Raw genomic sequence first — 12,800 nt, forward strand, 5'->3', positions numbered from 1 at the left:
GCGTAGCAGCTGCTATAATTACAAATAGCCAAGTCATTCTGGGGCAGCTTTGAAGACATGTCCCAAGATTTGCAAAGGCTTCAGAGGAATTAAGTGTGCATCTCAGGCCAAAATTCTGGAAGGGGTGGCTCTAAAGTGTGCCTGGATCCTCTGAAAATCCCATCCTCCGTTAAAGTTCTTCTATAACCAGTGCCATTTGTGTATTTTAAAATAGAAAGTGATGTGTTTTTTGCCTGGAATTCATATGACTTATAGAAGCTGGCTTTTCTTAATGATGAGGTAATCTGGAGCACACTAAGACTGTTTCGAACAGTTCAGGCATCAACTTACTGACAACACATTCTACAGCTCAGTTCTTGTAGTTTAGGCTACTGCTTCCTCTGCTGCTGACAGCTTAAAACAGAAATAAGACCAAAAATTGCAATGAGGACAATTATGACCAGGTGTTTGTTCTATATTAGCAGTTGAAGAATAAATTCAAATATGCAGCATAATGTGCATCTTAAACTGATGTATTGCAAGCAAAACTTGCACAGTTTTTGCTTCACAACTGACCTAAATTCTGATCTTGCTGCTGTGATTGTGTATCATGGAGTATTAAAACAGCAAAATGACTGTGCTATAGGAGAAACCAAATTATGACTGTTAAGAACTGATAATAAGAATTTCCTTTTAATGAGGCTTCTAAATGTTGCATGCTTGAATAGGGTAGGAGCTACAGAATTTATGAGGAGAGTGTTATTATAAGAGACTATGCAGCCTGGTATTTATTCTAAAACCTAGCTGTACTCATTTAAATATTTAACACTTAAAAAACCTAACAGTAAGAGGACATTCACCCAATTTAAGTATATTAAAATTTAAAATCGAGATGTGGTGAAATTTTAATTTTCACTTGAACTAAACAAGCTGCTGTTTCCACTTGACACCCAAGATTTTGATGATTATTATGAACTCCTTTTGAACCCTTGCTTTCAACATTTTACCTGGCTGTAACACTTCTGTTGCACAGTTAATCCAGCCTGCAGCATGCTGGTGTATTTAAAAAATCATTACAGTAGTTTGCTTCTCCTCAAGAAAAAGGAAGCTATCAGTCCGTAGATACTGTGTTCCTTGATGTTGGCAAAGGAATTGGCCAGCCTCCATGGTGGATCTGTTCAGGCTGGTTATGTAGGTATGATGAATAGGTGCAGATCAGGTGTGTCTTGGCTTATGCATCTGAGGGAATTAAGATTGCCTCGGTCACAGTTCAGGACAAGCCTCTTTTCCTCTCTCTCAGTTATGTAGTACAACCTTGCTAGACGGATTAGAGAACCAGGGGAATGCAGAGTGGAAGGGACCTTGGCAAGTCTGTAGTCTAATTTCCCACTCAGAAGAGGATTACTGCAAGCACTAGATCACATCAGCCATGTTATTGTCTAGCTGGGTCTTAAAAACTCCCAAGGCTAGAAGCTCTGCAGCCTTCTCTGGGTAACCAGTTCCCATGTTTGTATATCTTTGTTACTATTACAATGTATTTGTGCTACTCATATTGATATTCTTTGCTATTCCCCATTCTCTGCGCACTTTTTCTTAAGCAGATGCTGATGTTATCGTTTTGTTGTGATAAACTGGTTCCTGCTGATTTCTCATGTGTTTGCTTTGTGCAGATTTTTTGACAGTGTCACTAACAAAGACAGTCCTTTGCCTCCAGCTGTGCAGCAGGGCTCCAACCTCAGTGACACAAAGAGTGACCATCCAAAAGTGGACATTACTGATTTGATTCGAGAGTCAAATGAAGTATGTGTTCTTGTCGGTATGTTTTCACATCCCATGCAGTGTTTACGTTGCATGGGTTACCTTAAAAATAATGCAGCTGCACTGTACAAACTAGAGCAGAAAATCTGTCTAGATTGGTAGAAATTGGGCTCTGTATTTTGTTGAGCCTCACTGGAAACCTTATAGGGTATGGGGCAGGTTTGTTTTTATATTGTTTTGGTTTTTTTAACTGCCTGAAATGTGCTTGCTAGGCTGTCCTGAGTGGAGTCCTGAGTGGAGTTCCCTAGGTTCATCACAGGTCATGTATTGCGATCGCTCAATCACTGTATTAGTACGTCAACTAAATGACAAAGTACAGCAGAAACAGCCCTTGCATTTACTAATTTGCATATTGCAGATAGTGGTAGCATTTGACATAAACAATGTATGCAGGAAACTGTGTACTTGAGTAGTTTATTGTGTGGGTTAAATGACTGGTTAGAGATGTGTTGGATAAGGAAGATCAGTTATGATCTTTTAGTACTTTCTTTCAATTTGCAAGTTTGATTTCTGCAGCATCTAACTTTGCAGCTCTGCACTGGGAAGGAAATAGGTCTAGCTTCTCCTCCATTTGTCCTCAGATTGTCATGAGGTGTTTCCCTCCTTGGCATGATTTGTATCAGGGTATTAATGCATTTGTAGATGGGTTTCTGCTCAGCTCACCTGAAGTGAAAGGCAAGCTGAGACAAAAGATTTCTTCACATTTTGTTTTTTCTATTAGCTGGTTTCTTTTACCTATATAATACTTTTTTTTTTTTCCTTTTCTGATTCTCAGTCGTATGTGTCTAGTGAAAGATCCACAATACATGTCTTTTGGAAAAATGTCCTGGCCTTGACTCAGAAAAGCTTAACTAACTGTAATTTGTATTATTTAGGAACTGTCTCTTGATTTTTTTTACTGGGAAGAGGACTTTGCCTTTAGTGGGGTGAACAAAGACAATAACGAGAAATTCAAGTTCTCTTGAAGTGTCTTTATAACACTGGGCTAATCGTATAAAAAGTCTGTACTATTGCTATCACCGTTGTTTCACAAGAATGTTATACTGAAGAATCACATTAGTACACTTTAAAATTCTTGTAAGAAGAGTTGCAAATTATTATGGATCTGTCTTGTCATGGTGAGATCTCATAGTGAGGATGAATACTTGCAGAATAAAGAGCAAAGATGGTAAATAATGAAGCGCTGTATATTGCATTCTGAAGTGTAAGCTGAAGGTTTCACAGAGATGGAATCCTTACTGAATAACAAAGTAAAAGAAACTCCCTTTCTTCTTCCCCTGCCTTTGCAGGCAGGTGACTGAACCGAAGCAATAGCCTCTGATTTGTTATGGCTTTTGAAGATTGATTTGGGCAGATCCTTGAACCTGAATCGCCCACTTCCAAGTTGACAGCCCTCTTCCTAGGCCCATATCCCCATTTCTATCTCATAGCCCCTTTTTTGGATGCAAATTTTTATCTTCAGTCAAAACTGAATTTCTTCAATGCTGGGAAGTGTCACAACCCCTTGTTTGAGAATTGCTGATACAAAGTGAGAGTCGATTTCCAGCTTCCCATCTTGACCAGACAGTTAATTTCAACACAGTTCTGTTCCGGTGAAGGAGTTTATTTTATCACTGTGGGAATAAAATAAAACAAATTTCAAAATGAGAAGATTGTTGCAATGGAGAGTTGTCATTCTGCAGATAGGTCTAGTTACAAATCATGAATAAGTGAACAGAGATGTTCTTTGTGGTACTGTTGCTTCGCATAGATGTTCACAAGATAAATGAGATTAAGTGAAAAGATACGGAGTTGAATTTTAAAATGATGTTCAGTTTCATGCCTTTGTGACTCAGGCACAAATGCAAGACTCATTGTTTGGCAGTCTAATCACGTATGAAGAAGTCATGTTTAACTAGTGAATGGAAGAACGTGTAACATTTTATCACAGCACACTAATTCAGAGTTAGATTATACATCTTGTTTATATTCTTACTGAGACCGTTGCACAATATCAGTGCCCAGAAGCCAGACCAGTGAATGAGTTATGATTCAGCAATGCAATTTCTCTCTGCTTCCTCTTTGTTCCAAGTCAGAAGTATGCTGGTAGTGGTCTTCACAGGAACATATACAGTTCTGGATGAGAACTCCACAGGTCATCCAGTTCAGCTCCCTGTCCAGCATACACCCAGATCTTCCTTTAAAAATGTGTAATGTTGTTAAAACTCTTCAACAAAGGAGAATCTGCAAGAACTTTAGCCCTTCATAGGATTTCTCTGCCCTTGTCAGAAAATATCCTAATATCCAGTCCAGCTCCTCTTGGATGCTCATAAAGCACTACTGAGGATAGTAAATTGCAGTTTTCACTGCAATTCCTTGTTGCTATACAGGTGGTTGTTGTTCATCATTTACCCTTTCAACTCTGATCTTTTCTTTTTCTAGATTCAACACAGCGAGTTCCTCTAGCCTTTTGTCAAAACTTATGTGCTCAGACTCTTTATGACGGTGTTGCAGTTTTTCATACCTTATTTAAAGTGCATTGCCAAAAATGGGAACAAAACACACGGCAGAGAATCTGCTGGAAGTCCTGCCTCGTTTGGTCATTCATTGCTCATTTGTTCTCAAAGTTTGTTATTAGAGTGATTATGGTTATGGCTTCCTGGTTGCGTGCGTTCCTGGAGAGTGTCAAAAACCTTACAGAAGTAAAGATGTATCCTATCTGCTGTTTCAGTTCTACACACTAGACTGAATTTCCTCGTGGGAGGAAATTAAATGGATTTGACATGATCTTGATAAAGAATGTTGGCCCGTTTTGATTTATCTTATCTGTTTCTATTTAGGTTTTAATTGCTTAATAATTTGTTCCATGGTTTCTCTGGAATTTGTTTATAGTTTTTGCCTACTATCTCACTTTTCTTCAAAGGTAAATGTATTTATTCTACTTCAATGCTCAGATACCTTTCCTGTCCTTCAGAAATTCCAGAGGTAGCTAGGAATGTTTCAGTAATTACTTCAGCCAATTTCTAAAGTTCACGAGGGTGAACTTCAAGCGCTGGCAACATATACATCTCAGACTTTGCTACCCTGCAGTAGTAGTCATCATGTGATAGCACAGTTGGATATAGAGCCGACACGTGGTAAAATCCCTTCCTTTGTCTTCCCACACAGCAAACTACTCTGGTTTCTTCTTTCTCGATCACTCTTTGAAACATCTGCCCTTTTAAAAGTTGCACTGTTTAGGGAGAATGTTAGTGCTCAGAGTTTCTGGGATCTTCCTTTGTGTCCATACCTGTATTGTACTTGGATGCAAGAAAGACAAAAATAGATGTGTCTAGCAACAGTTGATTTCATGGAACGATGCTTTTCTTCTTAGCGATACGGCGATATTCGATATGAGGATGTTGAGAGTATGCGCTGCAGGAACAGGCTTTATGTGATCCAGATGTTAGAAGCTATGACCAAGCAGAATGTGGTGAGTAACCTGGAAGAGCTAAACCCTTCCCTCTGATAAAACTGGTTCCCTTTTGGAAAATTCTGAGAAGAGTTACATTTTCTAGGGCCAAATACATAATTTTATATGCTGAAATCCCTCTCGACTGCAAGCTGTCTGTTAAGTGAAGTTTGGCCTGTGACATTTTCAGTCTGTGAATCACAGCATGACCTTCTGGTCAAGTAACACCATCGCAGACAGCTTCTAAAGGCTGGCATACCTCTGACACTTTGCCTTGATTGAACAGGCTGACCTATATTTCTGCCTGCTGTTGTTAAATTCTTAATGCATTTCTCTCAGAGGCATAGAGCACTGTAAAATGTCCACAGTGCTACAGTAGAACAATCACCTGCGTTTTTACTCTGGGAAGCAATCCCAAATGTCACTGAAGAGATTATTGTACTGCATTCAACAAAGGTTGCTTTTTGCCTGTGGCGTGTGTGGATGTCTGGTAATGCATGCATGGTGTGGTAGCTCTTCAGCTGCCAGTATCATCCTTTTATGTTCAGACTCCTGAATGAAGGTGGTGGTTGCAAGGGGCCTCCTTCGATTGCCTATTTTCTTCAGTGGCTTATTTCCAATAACTGATGATAATAGTAGTCTCTGTAACAAGCAGTGCCTCCTTCTGTAGTAAATGTGCCTTGCAGCAACTGATAGTAAATGCTATTTGTTGTGCTAAGATGATAACTGTGGTATTTCATTTTACAAAACATACATATTGTGAAGATGGAACCTGGTCTTGTAGCTAACTTTGTTTTAAAAATATGTGAACAATTTATATTTTTTTAAATTTAAAAAATAAGGATTAAGCTTCACTGTTGAGAGCTGAATATGCCTTTGCCCATTATGAAGGAAGCTATATATTATATCATTACAAATAATTGAGTTTTATCTCCTGGGTTTTGTAGTGTAGGCTCCATGTATGCAAGTAATGTGACTAGCTATAAGCTGCCTTTTTTTTTGAGAAATTATTTCTTTCAGTGTAGAATCTTCTGATTGCTTTTAAAAAGAAATTCTGTTTGCCAAAACCTGGAATATTCAAACACTGTATTTTAATGTAAGGTTAAATCTTCAATAACTTTATTCTACAGGGTTATTCCAAAGAGGGGAGACTCATTAATTAATTTTCTCTTAATTTTGTTTCAGCTACGTGTTGTGTCCCAGGACGTAAAATTCAGTCCTAGTGATCTTGAAGAGCTTTATGAATTATTCAAGGTAATGCGCCATTTTCCTCACTTACCAAACATCCGTTTCAATGGTGGACTGTGGTATGGGTGTGAAACGGTTTTAACAAATTGAGGTAAAATCTAGATTCAACATATGTTTTACATATCAGCTTTAAATCAAATTGCATCGTTAACTTCCCACATCTTTCACCCAGATAGAGTTATTGTTTCAGAAAATCTAACATGTTATTTTTCCTTTGCAGAAGGAGCACTTTCTTTCTTGTTATTGGAATGTAAATAGTCCTGTCTTGCAACATCATGATGCCAGTCTGCCATATCTTGACCAGTATCGGATCGATTACCAGCAATTCAGGGTTCTCTGTCATCTCTTGAGCCCCTGGTCACACTGTGCAAACAGAGACTCACTTGCATGCTGGACATTCAGACTGATAGATGAGAGCTCCGATTGCCTTATAAACTTCAAACAATTTGCCGGTGTTCTTGGTATGAGAACAACACATATATGTAGCACATTCACAAGGGAACTTCATCTTAGGAGTAGTCCTGGTATCACCTAGGATCACCTTCCATACACTGTATAAAGAGCCTAAGGGGACTAGCCTCTTAACTTAGGGACAACTAGTCTGATTTTTATTATGTGACATTAAATGCAAAGACTGTTTAAATGGCAAGCCAAATACTCAAAGTGTATTTATAAGCTTGAGAGTGGGAGCTACACTGTTTAGGTTAATGATAAAAGGCTTTAACCTACAGAACTGTGCTCTCATTTTCTGGTCTGTATTTCACCATGAAATAGCTAACACAAGGCTTTACAAACTAGGAACTTTTCTGAGACGTTAATCCCCTGGAGACTAATCTCCTATTTGAGACTAAATTTAAATATGGCTTTACCATCAAAGTATCAGAAAATTAGGAAATGGTATGATCTCATTGCCCAGCCTGTTTGGTTGATGACAAATGCTTCCTCATACTAAGACATGTCATACACAGATCGTGCAAGATGACCAATGCCTTATATGTCTGGGGAACTGAAAGTTTTCTTGACTTACTACTCTGTCCCTTTCATCTTGTTTTGGAAGTGGTACTGTTCAGTAAGCAAAAGTTTAAGGGAAAATGCTGAGAAGACATCAGTGCTATATTTCTTTGGTGCTGTAGTTTCATTTTACTAAGTCACAGACGTTATTAGTGTTCTGTCCTTAGTGTAGGCAAACCCCCGGCTTGGCTGCAGGTGATGCTGCCTGCCTAAAGCTTCATCTCTAATTATATTCCATGTAAGGTAGGACATATGTCCAGTTCCAACCTTCCTGGGTTGTATTTGTTTAGTTTAAGAGGGTGTTTTAAAGTTTGGTCCAGTTCAACAGACTGTTGCCTCTTTCCTCTAACAGATACCATGTATAATGGAAGTTTCACCGACAAACTCAAGCTTCTTTTTAAGTTGCACATCCCTCCAGGTAAGCGAGAGGTGGTGGCATTTGGGGAGGGCTGTTCCTGGCTTTTATCGTATTTGCATGTTTTTCTTGTCTTAGCTTTATTTTTTTTCTTGTTGTCACCAGTCCTGGCTACAGTACAGTCTGATAGCTGTAATACAGATGTATATTACTTCCAGGGTCATGTATTCTTTGGGAAGTACTTAATTCGCTCCAATACCATTTCTCTTCATAGGGACCATTTGTCTGTACAAAGCTTTTGCTTTTTATCACTGCTTTGGTAATTCTTGAAAGCCCCAAAACCACTTTATTCATTTATCTGTTGCAGCTTTTACTGAAGTAGAATCTCTAAGCCCTTCCAAAGGTGGTGATCTTTCGAAAGAAGAACTGATCCACTTCAGCCAACTCAGTGGTAAGCTCCAGTGTGAGGCTTTGCCTGCAGAATATTAGAAGGAATCTATTAATTGTCTTGTGGTGAAAAATGGGGAGCTCTCTTCTGAAAGCTAGTAAATCCAGTAAATCATGCCACTGTTAACAAGAATCCTCTGCGAAGATCTTCTGTAGATAGTTACATTTTCATAAAGTAGTGCAGAATTTGTGGAGAGCTAGTTTGATGACTGAATTCAAAGGCCGCGGGTGTTTATATGGAAATAGAGGAGTGTATCCGGTCTGCATTTTTCAGCATAATAGGCAACCTGTTGCAGTGGTTGTTGAAGTGATGGCCATTTCACTTTTGCATTAAGGGGTGATATTTCCTACCTCAATAAATAAAACATCCAAATCCATAATTATTTTGAGACATATAAGCAAGTGTTTCAAAGCCCTTTCCTTCCATTTTAAACCCCGTAAGCTGAAAAAAGTTCTGTGGGGGTCTAAATTTATGGAGTTGATAAGATACTCTGTTTGGAAAGCTGTGCAGTTTCACTTGTTTCTGAAGTGAAGACAGATCGTTTTTGATTTTTAAAAATTAACCAAAAGTACCTTGTCTGTAATATATGGGTACTGTTCTCACCACTGTTAAAGACATGGGCCATGAACATTATGAAGATTATCTGCTTGATATAACCAATTGCAGTTTCTTGTGTGATCTCCAGCCTGATGATGGCTTCTATTTTTATAAAAAGTACCCAAAACTTACCATGTGGTTTCTTCTTGTCCTAATCTGTGTCGGGAACATAGGGATTGGTGATGGTCTTGCTCCTTAAGGAAGGAATTTTTGTTAAAAGGAAATGAACCATTGGTCCTCCTTCCTCAAATAAATAACACTTTCTTCTTTTTCTCCTCCTAAACTGTAGTTTCATCTGTTGGGGATAGTCTTGAAAGTGATTCTTTGAAGAGCAGTCCAGAAAAAGGTAAATAACCCTGGAGACACATGTGGTAACTATGTGTCTTTTGGTACAGGTGGGAAAGTGTGTGGTGACAAAGTATACTGAGTAACATCATATCTAGCGTAGTGCTAACATTATATCCACTTTTATAAGTGGATTTAACTATATACTTTATATAATCCTGAGGGGTGAGAGGGTAGTGTAAACTCTGATCCCGTTTAGTCCTTGGCTGCACCTCTCTGTCGAGAAGGAATGACACTGAGGATGCCAGTTCATCTGCTCATCATCCCTCAGGGGAAACTCTTAGTTCTTGTTTGTTCACGTCTTTTTCTTTTTTTTGTCTTTTTTTCTCTTTCTTTTTCTTTTTGTCAAGTAGGGAAGGGGAAGGTTGATATTCAGGCATATCTGAAGCAATGGCAAGATGAACTTCTTAAAAAAGAAGAAAACATTAAGGATTTGCCAAGAATGAATCAGGTAAACTGTCTGAATCTTACTTAAGTCTATTTTTGACTGCTGTTTATCCTTTAAGTCCTATTAGTAGTTTTCTAAAGGATTTGTAGGATCCCTTAAATATCAGCATTTCACACTAATCATTAGACTGTGAGGGTTTTTTAACTGCCGTAACTGTCAGCTTATGAAGAGAGGGACTTTCAGACACATTTAAGTTTGTCGGGGCTGGTCTGTGCCCATATTATCATTAGAGCAGTTGTACCAGGTGCCCAGCAGCAGCAGGCACTGGATTGAGATCACAAAGTGTAGTGAAACAGGTCAGTTGTGTTGCTGTTCTCTGAATAGTCTCCTCTATATCTCTCTGTAGTCTCAGTTCATCCAGTTCTCAAAAACTCTGTACAATCTGTTCCATGGGGATGCTGAGGAGGAACTGTTGTATCGGGCTATAGCGGTGGTTACCAGCCTCCTGCTGAAAACGGAAGAAGTTGGGAGAAGACTGCAGAGTCCCACATCATCAGTCAGAAGTCCAGTTGCTGTTACGGAGGTGCCTACTGAAATGCCCAGAAAGGGGCAGGAGGAAGGCAGCTCTGAGCAGACTGACAGCAGTAAAGCACAGAGCTTGAGAGGGAACCACGAATGGTCTTTTGCCTTTGAACAGATTCTGGCATCCTTATTGAATGAACCAGCTTTTGTGCGATTTTTTGAGAAACCTCATGACATAAAAGTTAAAATAGAGAGTGCTAAAAATTTACAACTTAAAGCAAGAACCAGAGTGTAATTTTCTTTACCTTTGATTCTGAATTAACCACATAAAGCACTTGCAAATGAAGGTTGTTACTATGGAAATTGAGTCTGGTGTTTACATAGGGAATGGAGTCTGAAGAGTTAGCTTTAAATATCAGATTACTGGTATGTAATGTAAATAAAAATAGTTTGAAGCACAATCACTTTCTTGCATTGTTCCTAAGTTTCACTCCAAAAAAAGGACTGAATAATAAACTGTCTTTAACATGTTATTAAAATATGCAACATTGCTTAGAAATACTGGATGTGACCTGTTGCAAACCTATCTGAATGACAGCTTATTATAGTGTGAGCTCTCCGGGTTCATTTCTATTACTGTGATAAAAGGAATGACTTCCAGCCATTTTCACTTAAAAGAAGTATTGACAGCTTAGAGGTTGTCTTCCAGGTTAGTTTAATTAGTTATTTCCAAACTTGCATGTGGATTGGGATCAAAGTAGGGTGAAGAATAAGAATAGCAGCTATGGTAGGCACAAGGTCATGAGGTTAGAGAAGAAAGTTGCCCTGCTTGCAGTTCCTCTACATTGGTGTTACCCATGGCCATGGGCTCCTGCAGATGCCACTCCCTCCTTGGCAGTTTGCAGACTGCATTCTCCCAGCCCACGTCTCAGTTTTTGCAACAAACAACTGGTTTCCTGCTTTTCTATCTCAGCTTATATATGAGTTCTTTTCCCCATTTTCATGCCAATCCTCCTAAAATACAGGTGAAAAGGATGGAAGCTTGTTTGGTCACCCAGGCTGCACACGGGTGCAAAAGCTAGTATAGATTGTCGAAATCAAGGGAAAGCGGTGGCTAAATCTCTCTTACCACGTGGTGTTTGTCATTCATCTTGCAAGAGGAGCCATTGTTGGCTTCTTAGGAGCATGTTGATGGAATGTATAGTTTTGCTTGTGTTCAGAAAGCCCAAGCACAGACCATCTTTAGCTGCTTCATAGTTAGCTGAATGCTGCCTATTGAACTGCTAGGGACAGATTGCAGTTGCTGCTTTCCCACCCCAAGTCCATACCTCAACCTAGTAATTGTTCTTTCTTTTCTATAGCTCTCTGGATTATTGCTGCTGTAGTATTTTCTATCTATCTGCCAGGATTCATGGCAACAAGAAAATCCTCTGGAATCTGACTTGAAATTTTTAATATATAAAAAATGATATAGTAAAGATCCTGTGGAGGAGGCAAGCTCTGACAGCATTAATGCTGGTAAATGTTGATCTTGAACCTTTGGTAGCTGGTGCTAGAATGGGTTTAGAGAAAGAGGGGAAGAGCTTGTTTTTTAACAACAACAACAAAGTAAACTGTGACTCTCTGCTCAAATAGTTAAAAATGGCTGTTTCTAAAGCCTGCATGACAGTCTTTCTCTGCAGAGCAGCATTATTTTTATACGGTGCATGTTTTTTGTAAAGAAGCAGAATGGGGATAGTATAGTTCACTGAGGCTTTTCTTGCAATACTAATATGAATGAAGAATAAATTCCGACTTGTGTTACAAGCACTTGGTGAAATACCATCATTGCAATTGGTGTTAAAATTCCCACGCTGCTTCTAAAGAATACAGTTTTGATCAGGAGCAATTAACTTACGAATTATTTCTTCTACTTTCCCCCATACTCTCAGGTATTAATGTAAAATAAAGTTTTGTTGAATGAACAGTAACTCCAAAAACTATATCATATATGTGAGAAACGAGGAAGCTTTTTTCTGAAACCTTCTCAAAGTAATTACACTTGATACAATATAATACTGATGTGTATTTTTATGCATAAAATATAAAAACTAATTTGTCCATTCATATGTTTCTGAGGCAAAGTTGGGCAACACTGTGTTACTTTTAAAATGTATTTACTCACTGTTTTCCTAATGTTGTTTTAGAAATACAAAGCAGATGATATTGTTGTTCTAGTCCAGGACATACTTAGATAAGGTTTGCTCAGTGAGTAATTTTTCTGCAAATAGCTGTGCTGAAATTAATGGAGCCCCATGAAAATAAATAGATGCAGCTGCCCATCCAAAAAGCTTTTGTAGGTTTATGATGGATACTGTTAATTTTAGGAAGTATTCAAAGCTATGACCTATTTGCTAAGCAAGATAGCACAGAGATGTGAAAGTCTTAAAACTCAATGACATTTTTTGGTTGAGAGCCAAGATGTTAAGATCTAAGTACAGAAGACTGTACTGAAGGAACCTGCAAAATACAACAGCTGTGTGACATTACTTGGTTTGCTCATGCAAAACTGAGCACCTTTTTAAAATGCCATTCTACTCGTGTCAATCCGAGAGACTGTAAAGCCATTGCAGTTATGTAGTAGCTCTTATCAGCTATCATATTTTTGTATAAAGAGAGA

General features: G+C 38.6%; 1 protein-coding gene across 2 annotated transcripts in view; it reads left to right on the plus strand.

The window, feature by feature from the left end:
* The window catches only part of TBC1D8B (TBC1 domain family member 8B), a gene marked incomplete at its 3' end in the record, with an annotated part of 37,664 nt that extends 27,228 nt beyond the window's left edge, over positions 1-10,436 (plus strand). Inside the window, exons 13-21 of one of the 2 annotated variants that reach the window (XM_082003973.1) lie at positions 1,650-1,779; positions 5,150-5,248; positions 6,413-6,481; positions 6,696-6,936; positions 7,839-7,904; positions 8,209-8,292; positions 9,176-9,232; positions 9,582-9,682; positions 10,026-10,436. In XM_082003973.1, coding sequence (XP_081860099.1) covers positions 1,650-1,779; positions 5,150-5,248; positions 6,413-6,481; positions 6,696-6,936; positions 7,839-7,904; positions 8,209-8,292; positions 9,176-9,232; positions 9,582-9,682; positions 10,026-10,436 — 1,258 coding nt within the window. The remainder of the gene's footprint in view (positions 1-1,649; positions 1,780-5,149; positions 5,249-6,412; positions 6,482-6,695; positions 6,937-7,838; positions 7,905-8,208; positions 8,293-9,175; positions 9,233-9,581; positions 9,683-10,025) is intronic. The other variant, XM_082003974.1, reaches the window with a different exon arrangement.
* Between the last annotated feature and the right edge of the window lie 2,364 nt (positions 10,437-12,800).

Source organism: Phaethon aethereus (assembly GCF_964289735.1).
Source record: "Phaethon aethereus genome assembly, chromosome: 10".
In the NCBI taxonomy this organism is placed as follows: Eukaryota; Metazoa; Chordata; class Aves; order Phaethontiformes; family Phaethontidae; genus Phaethon; species Phaethon aethereus.